This window comes from Rhamphochromis longiceps, linkage group LG3, assembly GCF_057381845.1.
Source record: "Rhamphochromis longiceps isolate RC_006_pf linkage group LG3, R_longiceps_female_GT1.1, whole genome shotgun sequence".
Classification (NCBI taxonomy): Eukaryota; Metazoa; Chordata; class Actinopteri; order Cichliformes; family Cichlidae; genus Rhamphochromis; species Rhamphochromis longiceps.
The window spans coordinates 33,114,631-33,139,950 of NC_140559.1; the positions used below are offsets into that span (position 1 = coordinate 33,114,631).

Genomic DNA, 25,320 nt, shown 5'->3' on the forward strand with positions numbered 1-25,320 from the left:
ACAAGGTCTCAAAACTCTCCATATAAAGTCAATGGAGAGCTTGTTCAAAATCATCGCTGGATTTCTGTAATGAGAGGCATATTCGAATCGTCATATCTCCTTAACGAAGCGACTTTAAGACATGAGGCTTGTCCCCGAATATCTTCAGACACCCCTGACGCTCACAATTCAAGAATTTCTTTCTCACCTATTACCGTTCTGAAATGAGTTGGACTTGTTTGAGGGTAGGAAATTCGTCCTTCGCTCAGATTTCTTCAGATTTAAAACTCTGGAAATGAACCACTTTTTTCTCTCGTCATAACTTTTTTTTGGATTTCCACAGAGACCTGAAAATTTCCATGACTGTTCACCAAAGCCTGCTGTCTCTTACGGTGAAAGAATGATATCGATACTCCAAATAGATTTCGAGTTACAAAGCGTTGTTTGAGGGCAAGTCAAGGCAGTTTTTGCTTCGCTCTACTCAGTTATGGTGCATTACAAGTCAAATATCTTTAATAATTCATATTTTAATGATAAATTGTAAACACTGGAAGATTCCCCCATCTCTTCTGAACAAAACGGTGTAAGAATGACCGCTCTAGCCCCTACGGTTAGGAAATTATGGTCATTTGTTTGAGGGGAGTCGTCACTATGAGAAGTAGGCTGCAATAATCCTGTGCCTCTCTGTGCCTGCGTGTGTAAAAAGGTGCACCTGTTTTGGCGGGAAAACGTAAACAGCCACTCTGATTGGTGGATTTAAATTCGGCAGCTCTCTCCCTCTGTGTGTGTGTGTGTGTGTGTGTGTGTGTGTGTGTGTGTGTGTTTAGTGGGAGAGAGAGGACCCTGCCCTTATTTGGCAGCATGTCATTGTAGGATTTAAATTGAATATAGTTAGACTGGTTGACTGGATTAGAGCCTGTGTTTGTGTGTCCCTCTGTGCATTTGTGTTCCAATATGCCTCCATATTTGTAATTTTGTAAGTTAGTATGATTTAGCAGAATAGTAATATTTCTGCTTTTCATAGGATTTGTGCCTATATAGTATTTCTGCTAAATATAGTATTTCTGCTTTTTATAGGATTTGTGCCTAACATAGTATTTCTGCTTTTTATAGGATTTGTGCCTAATATAGTATTTCTGCTTTTTATAGGATTTGTGCCTAATATAGTATTTCTGCTTTTTATAGGATTTGTGCTTAATATAGTATTTCTACTAAATTATAGTATTTCTGCTTTTTATAGTATTTGTGCTAAAACATAGCATTTCTACTAAATGTAGTATTTCTGCTTTTTATACTATTTGTGCTAAATTATAATATTTCTGCTTTTTATACTATTTGTGCTAAATTATAATATTTCTGCTTTTTATACTATTTGTGCTAAATTATAATATTTCTGCTTTTTATACTATTTGTGCTAAAACATAGTATTTCTACTAAATGTAGTATTTATGCTAAATCATACTGTTTCTGCTATTTCATAAGATTTGTGCTTAATATAGTATTTCTGCTTTTAATAGGATTTGTGCTTAATATAGTATTTCTGCTTTTTATAGAATTTGTGCTTAATATAGTATTTCTGCTTTTTATAGAATTTGTGCTTAATATAGTATTTCTGCTTTTTATATGATTTGTGCTTAATATGGTATTTCTGCTAAATTATAGTATTTCTGCTTTTTATAGTATTTGTGCTAAAACATAGTATTTCTACTAAATGTAGTATTTATGCTTAATCATACTATTTCTATATATTTCTGCCAGGTCCCCAGGCAGCCAATCCTCTGTGAGGACTGAGACATTCAAATTTTCAAATCAGGGCCTGCACGGTTTCCCAGCCAATCATATAAGTGTCCTGAGGCATTCAAATTTGCATATTGGGGCCTTCATGGCTTCTAAGCCAGCCAATCATATCTGAGGGCTGAGGAATTCAAATCCACAAATCAGGGCCTGCACAGCTTCCCAGCCAGCCAATCATATATGTGGCCTCAGGCATTCAAATTTGCATATTGGGGAATTCGTGGCTTCTAAGTCAACAAGTCATCCATGTCATATATCTCTAAAAATTCATATTTTAATGATAAATTGTCAACACTTGAAGATTCCCCCATCTCTTCTGAACAAAACGGTGTAAGAATGACCGTTCTAGCCCCTACGGTTAGGAAATTATGGTCATTTGTTTGAGGGGAGTCGTCACTATGAGAAATAGACTGCAATAATCCAGTGTCTCTCTCTGTGCTGCGTGTGTAAACAGAAGCACCCGTTTTGGTGGGGAAAAGTGCACAGCCTCTCTGATTGGTGGATTCAAATTCAGCAGCTCCCAGGCTGACCTAGAAACTTACTTCTCTCTCCCTGTGTGTGTGTGTGTGTGTGTGTCTGTGTGTGACAGGGAGAGAGAGAGAGAGAGAGAGAGAGAGAGAGAGAAAGCCTTTTAATGGGATGATCTCATTGTAAGATTCAAATTCAATATATTTAGACTGGGTGACTGAATTTGATCTTGTGTGTGTGTCTCTCTGTGCATGTGTGTTTCCTTATGTGTACATATTTGTGATTGTGTGGCTGTTTTAGATTTTTTTTGCTGATTTTTTTCATTTAACAAGTATAGTTGAGGGACCTTCAGCATGTTCAGCATTTTTTCAGCTGTCCATTTTGATTTTCCAATTTTTCTGTTTAAGTTATTACTATTGTGCTAAATCATACTATTTCTGCTATTTCATAAGATTTCTGCTTAATATACTATTTCTGCTTTTATAGGATTTGTGCTTAATATACTATTTCTGCTTTTTATAAGATTTGTGCTTAATATAGTATTTCTGCTAAATTTAGTATTTCTGATTAATTATAGTCTTTCTACTAAATCATAGTACAGTATTTCTGCTTTTTATGGGATTTGTGCTAAAACAAAGTATTTCTACTAAATGTAGTATTTATGCTTAATCATACCATTTCTGCTTTTTATAGGATTTGTGCTTAATATAGTATTTCTGCTAAATTATAGTATTTCTGCCAAATTATAATATTTGTGCTAAAACATAGTCTTAATTTAAAATTACAATATTCATAGTTCATCACAGTGTCTCTGGTAAATCACAATATTTCTGCTCTGTTGTACTATTTTTCTAAATCATAGTGTTTCTGTAATGTTTAAGTATTTTTGGCTAAATATATTCTTTCCGTTATCTTATACTATTTCTCCTAAATTCTTGTATTTTTGAGAAGTTATCATGTTTCTGGTAAGTTACAATATTTCTGCTAAATTCTGCTATGCTATTGTATTTCTGCCAAGTATTATGTTTCCTCTAAGATATTGCAGTTCTGCTAAGTTATTCCATTTTAGCAAACTTCTTTTGCTTCTGCAAAGTTTTTACAATTTCTGCAACTTTTCAGCTTTTTCAGCTACTTTTTGCATACAGCTTCAGCTTTAAGCATCCACACTGCATTTTCGCAGGAAATGCAAATTTTTCTAGTTATTATTATTATTATTCTAGTTGCTTCCGTACACTTTTTGGCACTTAACTACTTCCACAATTTTCAGCCGATTTTCACCGTTCAAATTTTAAACTATTCTGCTATTTCTGCTAATTTACGCTACGATTTTTGCTATTTTTAACTATTATACTTTTTAAAATATTCCACTTTTTTCCTTTAATTTGTCCCATTGAAATGAATGGGAAACTTCTGCAATTCTGCTAAAATTTGCTTGTTTTTGAAACTTAACTACTTCCTCATATTTTCACCTAGAACAACCATTCAAACTTTAAAATGTTCACAAATTATTGGGCTATTCAGGTATGATTCAGCTTTTTGAAATCTTTTACTGTTTTACTTTTATGCCTCTTAAAGTTTTGAGTTGCAAAATTGTGATTTTTCACAAAATACATGCGTTGTTATGGTTGCTATGCTCTTGGCTTCCAGTGTGTCACTGAAGGTTTTGCAATTTTCACTTCATGTCCGAACAACTTCTTGCTACTTGCTCAATTTTCACTCAACTTCCACAAATTATACATCAAAACGTAGGTATTTTTGCTGGCTTTCAGAAAATGTCACTATCATTGTTGTGGGATTTATAGAATTTTTGCAAATCTCCTCAGACCAACACAAGGTCTCAAAACTCTCCATATAAAGTCAATGGAGAGCTTGTTCAAAATCATCGCTGGATTTCTGTAATGAGAGGCATATTCGAATCGTCATATCTCCTTAACGAAGCGACTTTAAGACATGAGGCTTGTCCCCGAATATCTTCAGACACCCCTGACGCTCACAATTCAAGAATTTCTTTCTCACCTATTACCGTTCTGAAATGAGTTGGACTTGTTTGAGGGTAGGAAATTCGTCCTTCGCTCAGATTTCTTCAGATTTAAAACTCTGGAAATGAACCACTTTTTTCTCTCGTCATAACTTTTTTTTGGATTTCCACAGAGACCTGAAAATTTCCATGACTGTTCACCAAAGCCTGCTGTCTCTTACGGTGAAAGAATGATATCGATACTCCAAATAGATTTCGAGTTACAAAGCGTTGTTTGAGGGCAAGTCAAGGCAGTTTTTGCTTCGCTCTACTCAGTTATGGTGCATTACAAGTCAAATATCTTTAATAATTCATATTTTAATGATAAATTGTAAACACTGGAAGATTCCCCCATCTCTTCTGAACAAAACGGTGTAAGAATGACCGCTCTAGCCCCTACGGTTAGGAAATTATGGTCATTTGTTTGAGGGGAGTCGTCACTATGAGAAGTAGGCTGCAATAATCCTGTGCCTCTCTGTGCCTGCGTGTGTAAAAAGGTGCACCTGTTTTGGCGGGAAAACGTAAACAGCCACTCTGATTGGTGGATTTAAATTCGGCAGCTCTCTCCCTCTGTGTGTGTGTGTGTGTGTGTGTGTGTGTGTGTGTGTGTGTGTTTAGTGGGAGAGAGAGGACCCTGCCCTTATTTGGCAGCATGTCATTGTAGGATTTAAATTGAATATAGTTAGACTGGTTGACTGGATTAGAGCCTGTGTTTGTGTGTCCCTCTGTGCATTTGTGTTCCAATATGCCTCCATATTTGTAATTTTGTAAGTTAGTATGATTTAGCAGAATAGTAATATTTCTGCTTTTCATAGGATTTGTGCCTATATAGTATTTCTGCTAAATATAGTATTTCTGCTTTTTATAGGATTTGTGCCTAACATAGTATTTCTGCTTTTTATAGGATTTGTGCCTAATATAGTATTTCTGCTTTTTATAGGATTTGTGCCTAATATAGTATTTCTGCTTTTTATAGGATTTGTGCTTAATATAGTATTTCTACTAAATTATAGTATTTCTGCTTTTTATAGTATTTGTGCTAAAACATAGCATTTCTACTAAATGTAGTATTTCTGCTTTTTATACTATTTGTGCTAAATTATAATATTTCTGCTTTTTATACTATTTGTGCTAAATTATAATATTTCTGCTTTTTATACTATTTGTGCTAAATTATAATATTTCTGCTTTTTATACTATTTGTGCTAAAACATAGTATTTCTACTAAATGTAGTATTTATGCTAAATCATACTGTTTCTGCTATTTCATAAGATTTGTGCTTAATATAGTATTTCTGCTTTTAATAGGATTTGTGCTTAATATAGTATTTCTGCTTTTTATAGAATTTGTGCTTAATATAGTATTTCTGCTTTTTATAGAATTTGTGCTTAATATAGTATTTCTGCTTTTTATATGATTTGTGCTTAATATGGTATTTCTGCTAAATTATAGTATTTCTGCTTTTTATAGTATTTGTGCTAAAACATAGTATTTCTACTAAATGTAGTATTTATGCTTAATCATACTATTTCTATATATTTCTGCCAGGTCCCCAGGCAGCCAATCCTCTGTGAGGACTGAGACATTCAAATTTTCAAATCAGGGCCTGCACGGTTTCCCAGCCAATCATATAAGTGTCCTGAGGCATTCAAATTTGCATATTGGGGCCTTCATGGCTTCTAAGCCAGCCAATCATATCTGAGGGCTGAGGAATTCAAATCCACAAATCAGGGCCTGCACAGCTTCCCAGCCAGCCAATCATATATGTGGCCTCAGGCATTCAAATTTGCATATTGGGGAATTCGTGGCTTCTAAGTCAACAAGTCATCCATGTCATATATCTCTAAAAATTCATATTTTAATGATAAATTGTCAACACTTGAAGATTCCCCCATCTCTTCTGAACAAAACGGTGTAAGAATGACCGTTCTAGCCCCTACGGTTAGGAAATTATGGTCATTTGTTTGAGGGGAGTCGTCACTATGAGAAATAGACTGCAATAATCCAGTGTCTCTCTCTGTGCTGCGTGTGTAAACAGAAGCACCCGTTTTGGTGGGGAAAAGTGCACAGCCTCTCTGATTGGTGGATTCAAATTCAGCAGCTCCCAGGCTGACCTAGAAACTTACTTCTCTCTCCCTGTGTGTGTGTGTGTGTGTGTGTCTGTGTGTGACAGGGAGAGAGAGAGAGAGAGAGAGAGAGAGAGAGAGAAAGCCTTTTAATGGGATGATCTCATTGTAAGATTCAAATTCAATATATTTAGACTGGGTGACTGAATTTGATCTTGTGTGTGTGTCTCTCTGTGCATGTGTGTTTCCTTATGTGTACATATTTGTGATTGTGTGGCTGTTTTAGATTTTTTTTGCTGATTTTTTTCATTTAACAAGTATAGTTGAGGGACCTTCAGCATGTTCAGCATTTTTTCAGCTGTCCATTTTGATTTTCCAATTTTTCTGTTTAAGTTATTACTATTGTGCTAAATCATACTATTTCTGCTATTTCATAAGATTTCTGCTTAATATACTATTTCTGCTTTTATAGGATTTGTGCTTAATATACTATTTCTGCTTTTTATAAGATTTGTGCTTAATATAGTATTTCTGCTAAATTTAGTATTTCTGATTAATTATAGTCTTTCTACTAAATCATAGTACAGTATTTCTGCTTTTTATGGGATTTGTGCTAAAACAAAGTATTTCTACTAAATGTAGTATTTATGCTTAATCATACCATTTCTGCTTTTTATAGGATTTGTGCTTAATATAGTATTTCTGCTAAATTATAGTATTTCTGCCAAATTATAATATTTGTGCTAAAACATAGTCTTAATTTAAAATTACAATATTCATAGTTCATCACAGTGTCTCTGGTAAATCACAATATTTCTGCTCTGTTGTACTATTTTTCTAAATCATAGTGTTTCTGTAATGTTTAAGTATTTTTGGCTAAATATATTCTTTCCGTTATCTTATACTATTTCTCCTAAATTCTTGTATTTTTGAGAAGTTATCATGTTTCTGGTAAGTTACAATATTTCTGCTAAATTCTGCTATGCTATTGTATTTCTGCCAAGTATTATGTTTCCTCTAAGATATTGCAGTTCTGCTAAGTTATTCCATTTTAGCAAAGTTCTTTTGCTTCTGCAAAGTTTTTACAATTTCTGCAACTTTTCAGCTTTTTCAGCTACTTTTTGCATACAGCTTCAGCTTTAAGCATCCACACTGCATTTTCGCAGGAAATGCAAATTTTTCTAGTTATTATTATTATTATTCTAGTTGCTTCCGTACACTTTTTGGCACTTAACTACTTCCACAATTTTCAGCCGATTTTCACCGTTCAAATTTTAAACTATTCTGCTATTTCTGCTAATTTACGCTACGATTTTTGCTATTTTTAACTATTATACTTTTTAAAATATTCCACTTTTTTCCTTTAATTTGTCCCATTGAAATGAATGGGAAACTTCCAAAATTCTGCTAAAATTTGCTTGTTTTTGAAACTTAACTACTTCCTCATATTTTCACCTAGAACAACCATTCAAACTTTAAAATGTTCATAAATTATTGGGCTATTCAGGTATGATTCAGCTTTTTGAAATCTTTTACTGTTTTACTTTTATGCCTCTTAAAGTTTTGAGTTGCAAAATTGTGATTTTTCACAAAATACATGCGTTGTTATGGTTGCTATGCTCTTGGCTTCCAGTGTGCCACTGAAGGTTTTGCAATTTTCACTTCATGTCCGAACAACTTCTTGCTACTTGCTCAATTTTCACTCAACTTCCACAAATTATACATCAAAACGTAGGTATTTTTGCTGGCTTTCAGAAAATGTCACTATCATTGTTGTGGGATTTATAGAATTTTTGCAAATCTCCTCAGACCAACACAAGGTCTCAAAACTCTCCATATAAAGTCAATGGAGAGCTTGTTCAAAATCATCGCTGGATTTCTGTAATGAGAGGCATATTCGAATCGTCATATCTCCTTAACGAAGCGACTTTAAGACATGAGGCTTGTCCCCGAATATCTTCAGACACCCCTGACGCTCACAATTCAAGAATTTCTTTCTCACCTATTACCGTTCTGAAATGAGTTGGACTTGTTTGAGGGTAGGAAATTCGTCCTTCGCTCAGATTTCTTCAGATTTAAAACTGTGGAAATGAACCACTTTTTTCTCTCGTCATAATTTTTTTTTGGATTTCCACAGAGACCTGAAAATTTCCATGACTGTTCACCAAAGCCTGCTGTCTCTTACGGTGAAAGAATGATATCGATACTCCAAATAGATTTCGAGTTACAAAGCGTTGTTTGAGGGCAAGTCAAGGCAGTTTTTGCTTCGCTCTACTCAGTTATGGTGCATTAGAAGTCAAATATCTTTAATAATTCATATTTTAATGATAAATTGTAAACACTGGAAGATTCCCCCATCTCTTCTGAACAAAACGGTGTAAGAATGACCGCTCTAGCCCCTACGGTTTGGGAATTATGGTCATTTGTTTGAGGGGAGTCGTCACTATGAGAAATAGGCTGCAATAATCCTGTGCCTCTCTCTGCTGCGTGTGTAAAAAGATGCACCTGTTTTGGCGGGAAAAAGTACACAGGCTCTCTGATTGGTGGATTCAAATTCAGCAGCTCCCAGGCTGACCTAGAAACTTACTTCTCTCTCCCTGTGCATTTTTTTGCTGATTTTTTCATTTAACAAGTATATTTGAGGGACCCTCAGCATGTTCAGCATTTTTTCAGCTGTCCATTTTGCTTTTCCAATTTTTCTGTTTAACTTATTACTATTGTGCTAAATCATACTGTTTCTGCTATTTCATAAGATTTGTGCTTAATATAGTATTTCTGCTTTTAATAGGATTTGTGCTTAATATAGTATTTCTGCTTTTTATAGAATTTGTGCTTAATATAGTATTTCTGCTTTTTATATGATTTGTGCTTAATATGGTATTTCTGCTAAATTATAGTATTTCTGCTTTTTATAGTATTTGTGCTAAAACATAGTATTTCTACTAAATGTAGTATTTATGCTTAATCATACTATTTCTATATATTTCTGCCAGGTCCCCAGGCAGCCAATCCTCTGTGAGGACTGAGACATTCAAATTTTCAAATCAGGGCCTGCACGGTTTCCCAGCCAATCATATAAGTGTCCTGAGGCATTCAAATTTGCATATTGGGGCCTTCATGGCTTCTAAGCCAGCCAATCATATCTGAGGGCTGAGGAATTCAAATCCACAAATCAGGGCCTGCACAGCTTCCCAGCCAGCCAATCATATATGTGGCCTCAGGCATTCAAATTTGCATATTGGGGAATTCGTGGCTTCTAAGTCAACAAGTCATCCATGTCATATATCTCTAAAAATTCATATTTTAATGATAAATTGTCAACACTTGAAAATTCCCCCATCTCTTCTGAACAAAACGGTGTAAGAATGACCGTTCTAGCCCCTACGGTTAGGAAATTATGGTCATTTGTTTGAGGGGAGTCGTCACTATGAGAAATAGACTGCAATAATCCAGTGTCTCTCTCTGTGCTGCGTGTGTAAACAGAAGCACCCGTTTTGGTGGGGAAAAGTGCACAGCCTCTCTGATTGGTGGATTCAAATTCAGCAGCTCCCAGGCTGACCTAGAAACTTGCTTCTCTCTCCCTGTGTGTGTGTGTGTGTGTGTGTGTGTGTGTGTGTGTGTGTGTGTGTGTGTGTGTGTGTGTGTCTGTGTGTGACAGGGAGAGAGAGAGAGAGAGAGAGAGAGAGAGAGAGAGAGAGAGAGAGAGAGAGAGAGAGAGAAAGCCTTTTAATGGGATGATCTCATTGTAAGATTCAAATTCAATATATTTAGACTGGGTGACTGAATTTGATCTTGTGTGTGTGTCTCTCTGTGCATGTGTGCTTCCTTATGTGTACATATTTCTGATTGTGTGGCTGTTATATATATTTTTTTGCTGATTTTTTTCATTTAACAAGTATATTTAAGTGACCCTCAGCATGTTCAGCATTTTTTCAGCTGTCCATTTTGCTTTTCCAATTTTTCTGTTTAACGTATTACTATTCTGCTAATTCATACTATGTCTGCTATTTTATAAGATTTCTGCTTAATATACTATTTCTGCTTTTAATAGGATTTGTGCTTAATATACTATTTCTGCTTTTTATAGGATTTGTGCTTAATCATACTATTTCTGCTAAATGTAGTATTTATGCTTAATCATACTATTTCTATATATTTCTGCCAGGCAGCCAATCCTCTGTGAGGACTCAGACTCATATCACATATCAGGGCCTGCACGGCTTCCCAGCCAGCCAATCATGTCTGAGGTCTTTCGTTTCCTCTCTCGTCATATCTCAGCGACGGATGTACATAGAGCAATGAAAATCGCACTCAAAGTACACCAAAGTCCGCTGATTCACCCAGTACAAGGATTATGCTTCTAGTCCACCTAGTGTTTGAGTTACACAACGTTTTGTAACTCCAAAAAACTGTGTTTTTCGCCTCTCACCTCGATCTAATTCTGACTGCTCATCACCCTGTCTTTCCAAGCAGCTGCTCTTTTTCCCAGTGGCGCAGTTGGTAATGACACGGGTCTGCAAGCCAAAGGTCGCCGGTTCGATTCCACCTTGGTCAACATTTTTTTTCCCTACAAATTAATACACTGTCACAGACCAGTAATTCATATTCATCATTTATTACAATTCTGCAAACTTTTGTGATTTTACCAGCTTTTCTAATATGGACCTCACATTCTTGTTAACACTCCATGGCACAAATACTCTTCCCTTTAGGCTCTGTGTATGTGTGTGTGTGTATCAATATTTCTCCCACTTTAAAGTATTACTCCTCCATAATTGTATTTCTGTTAAATCAAAGTACTTTTACTACATCTCAGTACTTCTCCTGTATCATAGTATTTCTGCCAAATGATAGTATTTCTGTCAAATTATAGTATTTGTGCTAAAACATAGTATTAATTTAAAATTACAATATTCATAGTTCATCACAGTGTCTCTGGTAAATCACAGTATTTCTGCTATGTTGTACTATTTTTCTAAATCATAGTGTTTCTGTAATGTTTAAGTATTTTTGGCTAAATATATTCTTTCTGTTATCTTATACTATTTCTCCTAAGTTCTTGTATTTTTGAGAAGTTATCATGTTTCTGGTAAGTTACAATATTTCTGCAAAGTTCTGCTATGCTATTGTATTTCTGCCAAGTATTATGTTTCCTCTAAGATATTGCAGTTCTGCTAAGTTATTCCATTTTAGCAAAGTTCTTTTGCTTCTGCAAAGTTTTTACAATTTCTGCAACTTTTCAGCTTTTTCAGCTACTTTTTGCATGCAGCTTCAGCTTTAAGCATCCACACTGCATTTTCGCAGGAAATGCAAATTTTTCTAGTTATTATTATTATTATTCTAGTTGCTTCCGTACACTTTTTGGCACTTAACTACTTCCACAATTTTCAGCCGATTTTCACCGTTCAAATTTTAAACTATTCTGCTATTTCTGCTAATTTACGCTATGATTTTTGCTATTTTTAACTATTATACTTTTTAAAATATTAAGCTTTTTTCCTTTAATTTGTCCCATTGAAATGAATGGGAAACTTCTGCAATTCTGCTAAAATTTGCTTGTTTTTGAAACTTAACTACTTCCTCATATTTTCACCTAGAACAACCATTCAAACTTTAAACTGTTCACAAATTATTGGGCTATTCAGGTATGATTCAGCTTTTTCAAATGTTTTACTGTTTTACTTTTATGCCTCTTAAAGTTTTGAGTTGCAAAATTGTGATTTTTCACAAAATACATGCGTTGTTATGGTTGCTATGCTCTTGGCTTCCAGTGTGTCACTGAAGGTTTTGCAATTTTCACTTCATGTCCGAACAACTTCTTGCTACTTGCTCAATTTTCACTCAACTTCCACAAATTATACATCAAAACGTAGGTATTTTTGCTGGCTTTCAGAAAATGTCACTATCATTGTTGTGGGATTTATAGAATTTTCGCAAATCTCCTCAGACCAACACAAGGTCTCAAAACTCTCCATATAAAGTCAATGGAGAGCTTGTTCAAAATCATCGCTGGATTTCTGTAATGAGAGGCATATTCGAATCGTCATATCTCCTTAACGAAGCGACTTTAAGACATGAGGCTTGTCCCCGAATATCTTCAGACACCCCTGACGCTCACAATTCAAGAATTTCTTTCTCACCTATTACCGTTCTGAAATGAGTTGGACTTGTTTGAGGGTAGGAAATTCGTCCTTCGCTCAGATTTCTTCAGATTTAAAACTCTGGAAATGAACCACTTTTTTCTCTCGTCATAATTTTTTTTTGGATTTCCACAGAGACCTGAAAATTTCCATGACTGTTCACCAAAGCCTGCTGTCTCTTACGGTGAAAGAATGATATCGATACTCCAAATAGATTTCGAGTTACAAAGCGTTGTTTGAGGGCAAGTCAAGGCAGTTTTTGCTTCGCTCTACTCAGTTATGGTGCATTAGAAGTCAAATATCTTTAATAATTCATATTTTAATGATAAATTGTAAACACTGGAAGATTCCCCCATCTCTTCTGAACAAAACGGTGTAAGAATGACCGCTCTAGCCCCTACGGTTTGGGAATTATGGTCATTTGTTTGAGGGGAGTCCTCACTATGAGAAATAGGCTGCAATAATCCTGTGCCTCTCTGTGCTGCGTGTGTAAAAAGAGGCACATGTTTTGGCGGGAAAAAGTACACAGGCTCTCTGATTGGTGGATTCAAATTCAGCAGCTCCCAGGCTGACCTAGAAACTTACTTCTCTCTCCCTGTGCATTTTTTTGCTGATTTTTTCATTTAACAAGTATATTTGAGGGACCCTCAGCATGTTCAGCATTTTTTCAGCTGTCCATTTTGCTTTTCCAATTTTTCTGTTTAACTGATTACTATTGTGCTAAATCATACTGTTTCTGCTATTTTATAAGATTTGTGCCTAATATAGTATTTCTGCTAAATTACAGTATTTCTGCTTTTTATACTATTTGTGCTAAAACATAGTATTTCTACTAAATGTAGTATTTATGCTTAATCATACTATTTCTGCTTTTTATGGGATTTGTGCCTAATATAGTATTTCTGCTTTTTATAGGATTTTTGCTCAAACATAATATTTCTACTAAATGTAGTGTTTATGCTTAATCATCCTATTTCTGCTTTTTATAGGATTTGTGCTTAATATAGTATTTCTGCTAAATTATAGTATTTCTGCTTTTTATAGTATTTGTGCTAAAACATAGTATTTCTACTAAATGTAGTATTTATGCTTAATCATAGTATTTCTATATATTTCTATATATTTCTGCCAGGTCCCCAGGCAGCCAATCCTCTGTGAGGACTTAGACATTCAAATTTTCAAATCAGGGCCTGCACGGTTTCCCAGCCAATCATATATGTGTCCTGAGGCATTCAAATTTGCATATTGGGGCCTTCATGGCTTCTAAGCCAGCCAATCATATCTGAGGGCTGAGGAATTCAAATCCACAAATCAGGGCCTGCACAGCTTCCCAGCCAGCCAATCATGTATGTGGGCTCCAGGTATTCAAATTTGCATATTGGGGGAATTCGTGGCTTCTAAGTCAACAAGTCATCCATGTCATATATCTCTAAAAATTCATATTTTAATGATAAATTGTCAACACTTGAAGATTCCCCCATCTCTTCTGAACAAAACGGTGTAAGAATGACCGCTCTAGCCCCTATGGTTAGGAAATTATGGTCATTTGTTTGAGGGGAATCCTCACTATGTGAAATAAACTGAAAGAAGCAGGTCTATGTCTCTGTGCTGCGTGTGTAAAAAGATGCACCTGTTTTGGCGGGAAAACGTAAACAGCCTCTCTGATTGGTGGATTCAAATTCAGCAGCTCCCAGGCTGACCTAGAAACTTAGTCCTCTCTCCCTGTGTGTGTGTGTGTGTGTGTGTGTGTGTGTGTGTTTAGTGGGAGAGAGAGGACCCTGCCCTTATTTGGCAGCATGTCATTGTAGGATTTAAATTGAACATAGTTAGACTGGTTGACTGGATTAGAGCCTGTGTTTGTGTGTCCCTCTGTGCATTTGTGTTTCAATAAGTTATTACTATTCTGCTAAATCATAGTATTTCTGGTACTTTTCGGTACTTGTGCTAAATACAGTATTTCTGCTAAATCATACTATTTCTGCTTTTCATAGGATTTATGCCTAATATAGTATTTCTGCTAAATTATAGTATTTCTGCTTTTTATAGGATTTGTGCCTAACATAGTATTTCTGCTAAATTATAGTATTTCTGCTTTTTATAGGATTTGTGCCTAACATAGTATTTCTGCTAAATTATAGTATTTCTGCTTTTTATACTATTTGTTCTAAATTATAGTATTTCTGCTTTTTATAGGATTTGTGCTTAATATAGTATTTCTGCTAAATTATAGTTTTTCTTCTTTTTATAGTATTTGTGCTAAAACATAGTATTTCTACTAAATGTAGTATTTATGCTTAATAATAGTATTTCTATATATTTCTGCCAGGTCCCCAGGCAGCCAATCCTCTGTGAGGACTGAGACATTCAAATTTTCAAATCAGGGCCTGCACAGTTTCCCAGCCAATCAAATAAGTGTCCTGAGGCATTCAAATTTGCATATTGGGGCCTTCGTGGCTTCTAAGCCAGCCAATCATATCTGAGGGCTGAGGAATTCAAATCCACAAATCAGGGCCTGCACGGCTTCCCAGCCAGCCAATCACATATGTGGTCTCAGGCATTCAAATTTGCATATTGGGGAATTCGTGGCTTCTAAGTCAACAAGTCATCCATGTCATATATCTCTAAAAATTCATATTTTAATATTAAATTGTCAACACTTGAAGATTCCCCCATCTCTTCTGAACAAAACGGTGTAAGAATGACCGTTCTAGCCCCTACGGTTAGGAAATTACGGTCATTTGTTTGAGGGGAGTCGTCACTATGAGAAATAGACTGCAAAAATCCTGTGTCTCTCTGTGCTGCTGCGTGTGTAAACAGATGCACCTGTTTTGGTGGGGAAAAGTGCACAGCCTCTCTGATTGGTGGATTCAAATTCAGCAGCTCCCAGGCTGACCTAGAAACTTACTTCTCTCTCCCTGTGTGTGTGTGTGTGTGTGTGTGTGTGTGTGTGTTTGTGTGTGTGTGTGTGACAGAGAGAGAGAGAGAGAGAGAGAAAGCCTTTTAATGGGATGATCCCATTGTAAGATTCAAATTCAATATATTTAGACTGGTTGACTGAATTGGATCTTGTGTGTGTGTCTCTCTGTGCATGTGTGTTTCCTCATGTGTACATATTTGTAATTGTGTGGCAGTCATAAATTTTTTTGCTGATTTTTGTCATTTAACAAGTATATTTGAGGGAACCTCAGCATGTTCAGCATTTTTTCAGCTGTCCATTTTGCTTTTCCAATTTTTCTGTTTAACTTATTACTATTGTGCTAAATCATACTGTTTCTGCTATTTTATAAGATTTGTGCTTAATATACTATTTCTGCTTTTATAGGATTTGTGCTTAATATAATATTTCTGCTAAATGTAGTATTTATGCTTAATCATACTATTTCTGCTTTTCATAGTATTTGTGCTTAATATAGTATTTCTGCTAAATTTAGTATTTCTGATTAATTATAGTCTTTCTACTAAATCATAGTACAGTATTTCTGCTTTTTATGGGATTTGTGCTAAAACAAAGTATTTCTACTAAATGTAGTATTTGTGCTTAATCATACCATTTCTGCTTTTTATAGGATTTGTGCTGAAACATAGTATTTCTGCTAAATTATAGTATTTCTGCCAAATTATAATATTTGTGCTAAAACATAGTCTCAATTTAAAATTACAATATTCATAGTTCATCACAGTGTCTCTGGTAAATCACAATATTTCTGCTCTGTTGTACTATTTTTCTAAATCATAGTGTTTCTGTAATGTTTAAGTATTTTTGGCTAAATATATTCTTTCTGTTATCTTATACTATTTCTCCTAAATTCTTGTATTTTTGAGAAGTTATCATGTTTCTGGTAAGTTACAATATTTCTGCTAAATTCTGCTATGCTATTGTATTTCTGCCAAGTATTATGTTTCCTCTAAGATATTGCAGTTCTGCTAAGTTATTCCATTTTAGCAAACTTCTTTTGCTTCTGCAAAGTTTTTACAATTTCTGCAACTTTTCAGCTTTTTCAGCTACTTTTTGCATACAGCTTCAGCTTTAAGCATCCACACTGCATTTTCGCAGGAAATGCAAATTTTTCTAGTTCTAGTTGCCACTTTTTCTGCTTTCTTTGGCACTTAACTACTTCCACAATTTTTATGCTATTTTCACCGTTCAAATTTTATACTATTCTGCTATTTCTGCTAAACATCGCTATGATTTTTGCTATTTTTTGCTATTATACTTTTTAAAATATTCCACTTTTTTCCTTTAATTTGTCCCATTGAAATGAATGGAAAACTTCCAAAATTCTGCTAAATTTTGCTTGTTTTTGAAACTTAACTACTTCCTCATACTTTCGCCTAGAACAACCATTCAAATTTTAAAATGTTCACAAATTATTGGGCTATTCAGGTATGATTCAGCTTTTTCAAATCTTTTACTGTTTTACTTTTATGCCTCTTAAAGTTTTGAGTTGCAAAATTGTGATTTTTCACAAAATACATGCGTTGTAATGGTTGCTATGCTCTTGGCTTCCAGTGTGCCACTGAAGCTTTTGCAATTTTCACTTCACGTCCGAACAACTTCTTGCTACTTGCTCAATTTTCACTCAACTTCCACAAATTATACTTCAAAACGTAGGTATTGTTGCTGGCTTTCAGAAAATGTCACCATCATTGTTGTGGGGTTTATAGAATTTTGGCAAATCTCCTCAGACCAACACAAGGTCTCAAAACTCTCCATATAAAGTCAATGGAGAGCTTGTTCAAAATCATCGCTGGATTTCTGTAATGAGAGGCATATTCGAATCGTCATATCTCCTTAACGAAGCGACTTTAAGACATGAGGCTTGTCCCGGTATATCTTCAGACACTCCTGACGCTCACAATTCAAGAATTTCTTTCTCACCTATTACCGTTCTGAAATGAGTTGGACTTGTTTGAGGGTAGGAAATTTGTCCCTCGCTCAGATTTCTTCAGATTTCAAACTGTGGAAATGAACCACTTTTTTCTCTCGTCATAACTTTTTGTTGGATTTCCACAGAGACCTGAAAATTTCCATGATTGTTCACCAAAGCCTGCTGTCTCTTACGGTTAAAGAATGATATCGATACTCAAAATAGATTTAGAGTTAGAAAGCGTTGTTTGAGGGCAAGTCAAGGCAGTTTTTGCTTCGCCCTACTCAGTTATGGTGCATTACAAGTCAAATATCTTTAATAATTCATATTTTAATGATAAATTGTTAACACTGGAAGATTCCCCCATCTCTTCTGAACAAAACGGTGTAAGAATGACCGCTCTAGACCCTACGGTTAGGAAATTATGGTCATTTGTTTGAGGGGAGTCCTCACTATGAGAAATAGGCTGCAATAATCCTGTGCCTCTCTGTGCTGCGTGTGTAAAAAGATGCACCTGTTTTGGCGGGAAAACGTAAACAGCCACTCTGATTGGTGGATTTAAATTCGGCAGCTCTCTCCCTCTGTGTGTGTGTGTGTGTGTGTGTGTGTGTGTGTGTGTGTGTGTGTTTAGTGGGAGAGGGAGAACCCTACCCTTATTTGGCAGCATGTCATTGTAGGATTTAAATTGAATATAGTTAGACTGGTTGACTGGATTAGAGCCTGTGTTTGTGTGTCCCTCTGTGCATTTCTGTTTCAATATGCCTCCATATTTGTAATTTTGTAAGTTATTGCTATTCTGCTAAATCATAGTATTTCTGGTACTTTTCGGTACTTGTGGTAAATACAGTATTTCTGCTAAATTATAGTATTTCTGCTTTATTATACTATTTGTGCTAAAAGATAGTATTGCTACTAAATGTAGTATTTCTGCTTTTTATACTATTTGTGCTAAATTATAATATTTCTGCTTTTTATACTATTTGTGCTAAATTATAATATTTCTGCTTTTTATAGTATTTGTGCTAAAACATAGTATTTCTACTAAATGTAGTATTTATGCTTAATCATACTATTTCTATATATTTCTGCCAGGTACCCAGGCAGCCAATCTTCTGTGAGGACTGAGACATTCAAATTTTCAAATCAGGGCCTGCACGGCTTCCCAGCCAATCATATATGTGTCCTGAGGCATTCAAATTTGCATATTGGGGCCTTCATGGCTTCTAAGCCAGCCAATCATATCTGAGGGCTGAGGAATTCAAATCCACAAATCAGGGCCTGCACAGCTTCCCAGGCAGCCAATCATATATGTGGCCTCAGGCATTCAAATTTGCATATTGGGGAATTCGTGGCTTCTAAGTCAACAAGTCATCCATGTCGTATATCTCTAAAAATTCACATTTTAATGATAAATTGTTAACACTGGAAGATTCCCCCATCTCTTCTGAACAAAACGGTTTAAGAATGACCGCTCTAGCCCCTACGGTTAGGAAATTATGGTCATTTGTTTGTGGGGAGTCCTCACTATGAGAAATAGGCTGCAATAATCCTGTGCCTCTCTGTGCTGCGTGTGTAAAAAGATGCACCTTTTTTGGCGGGAAAACGTAAACAGCCACTCTGACTGGTGGATTTAAATTCGGCAGCTCTCTCCCTCTGTGTCTGTGTGTGTGTGTGTGTGTGTGTGTGTGTGTGTGTGTGTGTGTGTGTGTGTGTGTGTGTTTAGTGGGAGAGAGAGGACCCTGCCCTTATTTGGCAGCATGTCATTGTAGGATTTAAATTGAATATAGTTAGACTGGTTGACTGGATTAGAGCCTGTGTTTGTGTGTCCCTCTGTGCATTTCTGTTTCAATATGCCTCCATATTTGTAATTTTGTAAGTTATTACTATTCTGCTAAATCATAGTATTTCTGGTACTTTTCGGTACTTGTGCTAAATACAGTATTTCTGCTAAATCATACTATTTCTGCTTTTCATAAGATTTGTGCCTAATATAGTATTTCTGCTAAATTATAGTATTTATTCTTTTTATAGGATTTGTGCCTAACATAGTATTTCTGCTAAATTATAGTATTTCTGCTTTTTATACTATTTGTGCCTAATATAGTATTTCTGCTTTTTATAGGATTTGTGCCTAATATAGTATTTCTGCTTTTTATAGGATTTGTGCTTAATATAGTATTTCTGCTTTTTATAGTATTTGTGCTAAAACATAGTATTTCTACTAAATGTAGTATTTATGCTTAATCATAGTATTTCTATATATTTCTGCCAGGTACCCAGGCAGCCAATCCTCTGTGAGGACTGAGACATTCAAATTTTCAAATCAGGGCCTGCACGGCTTCCCAGCCAATCATATATGTGTCCTGAGGCATTCAAATTTGCATATTGGGGCCTTCATGGCTTCTAAGCCAGCCAATCATATCTGAGGGCTGAGGAATTCAAATCCACAAATCAGGGCCTGCACGGCTTCCCAGCCAGCCAATCATATATGTGGTCTGAGGCATTCAAATTTGCATATTGGGGAATTCGTGGCTTCTAAGTCAACAAGTCATTCATGTCATATATCTCTAAAAATTCGCATTTTAATGATAAATTGTCAACACTGGAAGATTCCCCCATCTCTTCTGAACAAAACGGTGTAAGAATGACCGCTCTAGCCCCTACGGTTAGGAAATTATGGTCATTTGTTTGAGGGGAGTCGTCACTATGAGAAATAGACTGCAATAATCCTGTGCCTCTCTGTGCTGCGTGTGCAAATAGATGCACCTGTTTTGGCGGGGAAAAGTGCACAGCCTCTCTGATTGGTGGATTCAAATTCAGCAGCTCCCAGGCTGACCTAGAAACTTACTTCTCTCTCCCTGTGTGTGTGTGTGTGTGTGTGTGTGTGTGTGTGTGTGTGTGTGTGTGTGTGTGTGTGTGTGTGACAGAGAGAGAGAGAGAGAGAGAGAGAGAGAGTGAGTAAGCCTTTTAATGGGATGATCTCATTCTAAGATTCAAATTCAATATATTTAGACTGGTTGACTGAATTGGATCTTGTGTGTGTGTCTCTCTGTGCATGTGTGTTTCCTTATGTGTACATATTTCTGATTGTGTGGCTGTTATATATTTTTTTTGCTGATTTTTTTCATTTAACAAGTATATTTGAGGGACCCTCAGCATGTTCAGCATTTCTTCAGCTGTCCATTTTGCTTTTCCAATTTTTCTGTTTAACTTATTACTATTGTGCTAAATCATACTATTTCTGCTATTTTATAAGATTTGTGCTTAATATACTATTTCTGCTTTTTATAGGATTTGTGCTTAATATACTATTTCTGCTTTTTATAGGATTTGTGCTTAATATACTATTTCTGCTTTTTATAGGATTTGTGCTTAATATAGTATTTATGCTTAATCATACTATTTCTATATATTTCTGCCAGGCAGCCAATCCTCTGTGAGGACTCAGACATTCAAATATACAGATCAGGGCCTGCACGGCCTCCCAGCCAGCCAATCATATCTGAGGTTTTCCGTTTCCTCTCTCGTCATATCTCAGCGACGGATGTACATAGAGCAATGAAAATCGCAGTCAAAGTACACCAAAGTCCGCTGATTCACCCAGTACAAGAATTATGCTTCTAGTCCACCTAGTTTTTGAATTACACAACGTTTTGTAACTCCAAAAAACGGCATTTTTCGCCTCTCACCGCGATCTAATTCTGACTGCTCATCACCCTGTTTTTCAAAGCGGCTGCTCTCTTTCCCAGTGGCGCAGTTGGCAATGACACGGGTCTGCAAGCCAAAGATCGTGGGTTCGATTCCACCTTGGTCAATATGTTTTTTTCACTACAAATTAATACACTGTCACAGACCAGTAATTCATATTCATCATTTATTACAATTATGCAAACTTTTATGATTTTACCAGCTTTTCTAATATGGACCTCACATTCTTGTTAACACTCCATGGCACAAATACTCTTCCCTTTAGGCTATTTCTCCCATTTTAAAGTATTACTCCTCCATAATTGTAATTCTGTTAAATCAAAGTACTTTTACTACATCTTAGTACTTCTGCTCAATCATAGTATTTCTGCTAAATCATAGTATTTCTGCTACTTTTTGGTACTTGTGCTAAATACAGTATTTCTGCTAAATCATACTATTTCTACTATATTATATTTTTCTTTCTAAATATAGCATTTCTGCTATATAATTATATTTCTGCTATGTTATAATATTTGTGCTAAACCAGAGTATTTGTGCTGAAAACGTATTTCTGCCAAATGATAGTATTTCTGTCAAATTATAGTATTTGTGCTAAAACATAGTATTAATTTAAAATTACAATATTCATAGTTCATCACAGTGTCTCCTGTAAATCACAGTATTTCTGCTATGTTGTATTATTTTTCTAAATCATAGTGTTTCTGTAATGTTTAAGTATTTTTGGCTAAATATATTCTTTCTGTTATCTTATACTATTTCTCCTAAATTCTTGTATTTTTGAGAAGTTATGTTTCTGGTAAGTTACAATATTTCTGCTAAGTTCTGCTATGCTATTGTATTTCTGCCAAGTATTATGTTTCCTCTAAGATATTGCAGTTCTGCTAAATTATTACATTTTAGCAATGTTCCTTTGCTTCTGCAAAGTTTTTACAATTTCTGCAACTTTTCAGCTTTTTCAGCTACTTTTTGCATACAGCTTCAGCTTTAAGCATCCACACTGCATTTTCGCAGGAAATGCAAATTTTTCTAGTTAAGTGTGCCTATGCGAAGGCACACTTATTACTATTGCTCGGATTTATTATTATTATTATTCTTTTTCCGCCTGAAATTTTGGACCTTAACTCGCCCCACAGTTTTGAGACAAGGTTCACATATGATATATCATTGTGTGCGGCTGGAGCTGGAATGAGTTGCTATGACTTTTGGTGTTTATTACTTCTATAGTTTTTTAAATATGAATATTTTAATGCAAGTTTTTTCCCATTGAAATGAATGGAGAACAAGAAAACTTCATTTGTGGTGTGCTGGCTCACTCTAGTGGTATGTCGGGAGTAATGCGAGGCGGCCGCTGTGTCCCTGTGGTTGGCCTACTTGTCAGATATCGACAAATCCTACACTACAGACCAGTTGACAGCACATATCGACAAATCCTACACTACAGACCAGTTGACAGCGTGCAATAACCCAGCCGATTCATTCGTCTTTACACTACCTCACAATCGACTCAACGGTGAGTTATTTGTTTGTTTTGTTTTCTCACAATTAATGTAAAGCCAAGGTATATATCAATGGCGCGCACAGCGGAAGTATGGCGTCCCGCTTTCCCTTCACAATAAGAGCATTATAGCGGATTATAATGGGGGACGCTTTTATTTTGTATAACTACCGGAAGTAGTTCCTGTGTACTGACGCTAGCTGGGTAGCTAGCGCCGCGTCGCTTAAAAAGCAGCCGGGCTTGTCTTAAACTTAAGAGGCTGACACTCGCTAAACCACCCGATCGCTCGCCAAGCGACTGTTTCACACTGGACTTATTTTTCGTTAATATGGGCCGATAATTCCTTTATTCTAGTGGTATGCCGGGAGTGGTGCGGCCTATTCGGATTAACGTAATGATGACACTATCAACGGCGCGCGTCAGTCCGCCCCTCCTCCAGTTTGAAATTGACCTTAGAAGACACCGTAGCGTATGCTGGACCCGTATGCATCTGTCCACCTCTCCTCCGTTTTGAAGTTGACATTTGAACGTCATTTTCTGAAGTATTCGGAACAACAGTGTAAGGTTTGACAAGGTAAGTGTATCTCTCTCTCTCCGGTTTAAAATTTAGCTTTGAAAGTGATTTTTTAATGTGTCTGGGTGATTCTTTGTCGTGGTCATGTTCGGCACATGCTAAAGCTAGTTAGCGGGTATTCAGCCGAGGTCTACAAAATGATGGTATCTACAAATGAGGTATCTACAAAATGATGGTGTGGTTAGCACTTGGATGTCACTTTATTCCAGAGGTATCGTTTGTAATTAAAACTTTTAAGAAGCGAAGTGATTTTTTTTTTTTTTGTATGTGTATCTTGGCGATCGCATTTCACGCCCTTTGTCTCGGTGGTGGCTAGCTAGCGGATATTGAGCATAGGTAAGCCTCTCCGGCTTGAAAATGACTTTGAAAGTGATTTTCTGTGTCTGGACGCTGATATCTACAAAATGATGGTGTGGTTAGCACTTGGATGTCACTTTATTCCAGAGGTATCGTTTGTAATTAAAACTTTTAAGAAGCGAAGTGATTTTTTTTTTTTGTATGTGTATCTTGGCGATCGCATTTCACGCCCTTTGTCTCGGTGGTGGCTAGCTAGCGGATATTGAGCATAGGTAAGCCTCTCCGGCTTGAAAATGACTTTGAAAGTGATTTTCTGTGTCTGGACGCTGATATCTACAAAATGATGGTGTGGTTAGCACTTGGATGTCACTTTATTCCAGAGGTATCGTTTGTAATTAAAACTTTTAAGTGGCGACTGTCGCCGCGTCCAAAACAATAGCTTCGTTGTAGCCGCGTTTCACACCTCTTTTTCTGTTTTTATAAGGCGTTAACTACAGCAGCCTTTAACACCTCAACTCTTGCTTCAGCCAAGGTAAGTGCCCCCCTTATATTTTCTATGTGTGTGTTCAGCTGATATCTAGAAAATTGGTGTGTTTAGCGCTGGATGCCATTTTATTCCAGAGCCGTTGTTTGTAATTAAAACAAAGAGACAAAGAGGAACTTTACTGTTTGGAAGGGAGTAAAGTTCCTCTTTGTCTCTCAGTGGGACATTTCAACCATACAGTACAAGGCTACATTTCAGCTTTACAAGCCAATCAGTTTGCTAATTGTTCTTGTGAGATTTGTTTGCAAAGTTTAAGGTGTTAAATAGGAGCTGTGACCATCTGGGTCTGCTTGCTGCTGGCACTTTGCCAGAGCCCCAGCAACAAGACCGCCTCCCAGCTACGAGACTGCCTGTAAGCCTTGCAAGGTACCCAATTTTCCAATTACTCTATAACAAAACTGTTGTGGGCAACAAGACTGTCTCCTAGGTGTGCAAGCCAATCACTTTGCCAAATGTTCTTGTAAGATTTGTTTGGAAAGTTTAAGGTGTTAAGTAGGAGCTGTGAACATCTGGGTTTGCTTGCTGCTGGCATTCTACCAGCGCCCCAGCAACAACACTGCCTCCCAGCTTTGCAAGGTAATTACTTTCCCAATTACTGTACACCAAAATGGAGTAGTTGTCGTGGTCAACAAATCTGCCTCCCAACTTTCAAGGTAATCACTTTCCCAATTACAATATACAAACTGTTATGGAACTTTACTTAACAAAGCCTTAAGACCGGGCAGTGACACTATCAATATGTCTATTTAAAGAAAAGAGAGATTTATTATTATTTTTTGGTTCTTGTAGTTATCTTGTGTATCAGAGGGTTAAAATAAAAAATTGCTGGTATACATCAGAATTTTTGATTCATTTACTGTTTGTCGATTTACTGCATTGTAAAGTCTTTTGGCTACCAATGCAGCTACCTGGTTATTATGCTTGACTTAAAATGAAAGCTGGGTCTGATCACATGCTTGAAATGCCAACAATTAATATTCTGTTTTTCTGCTGACATTCTACCAGATGCCGAGAAAAAATAAAAGATCCCAGGCACAAAAGAAGCGCTGGAAACCACTTGACCTGGTCGATCCTGCTGTCCCAATGCTCACTGGCCACAACCAAGATGAGGCAGTCAGTAGTTTTCCATCTGACCAGGTAAAGAAGATATAGTAGTGATCACAGACAGTTGAACAGTTTTCGAAACACGTTTGAGACAGTTAAGAACACCTACCCATACAGTTTAGGATTGTTTGTTATAATGTCACACAACTGGCATAACAGTGCATGGTATGCAGAGCATTTAAATGAAATGAATGTGTCAGGTCACTTAATGTCTTCTATAGGGATTTTCTTTTTTATTGCTCTGTAAGTTTAGTAACCACTA

At 36.2% G+C, this 25,320-nt stretch overlaps 2 protein-coding genes across 5 annotated transcripts in view; one reads left to right on the forward strand and one right to left on the reverse strand.

The window, feature by feature from the left end:
• LOC146674190 (uncharacterized) overlaps window positions 1-25,320 on the reverse strand; it is a 57,900-nt gene that overhangs the window by 5,876 nt on the left and 26,704 nt on the right. The gene's annotated exons all lie outside the window — the stretch shown is intronic.
• The window catches only part of LOC146674191 (uncharacterized), a 12,918-nt gene continuing 10,255 nt past the window's right edge, over window positions 22,658-25,320 (forward strand). Inside the window, exons 1-3 of one of the 4 annotated variants that reach the window (XM_085394713.1) lie at window positions 22,658-23,113; window positions 23,895-24,607; window positions 24,960-25,091. In XM_085394713.1, coding sequence (XP_085250839.1) covers window positions 24,960-25,091 — 132 coding nt within the window. In that variant the 5' untranslated portion in view covers window positions 22,658-23,113; window positions 23,895-24,607. Of the gene's footprint in view, window positions 23,114-23,894; window positions 25,092-25,320 lie in introns of all 4 variants that reach the window. The other 3 variants (XM_085394706.1, XM_085394721.1, XM_085394729.1) reach the window with 3 other exon arrangements.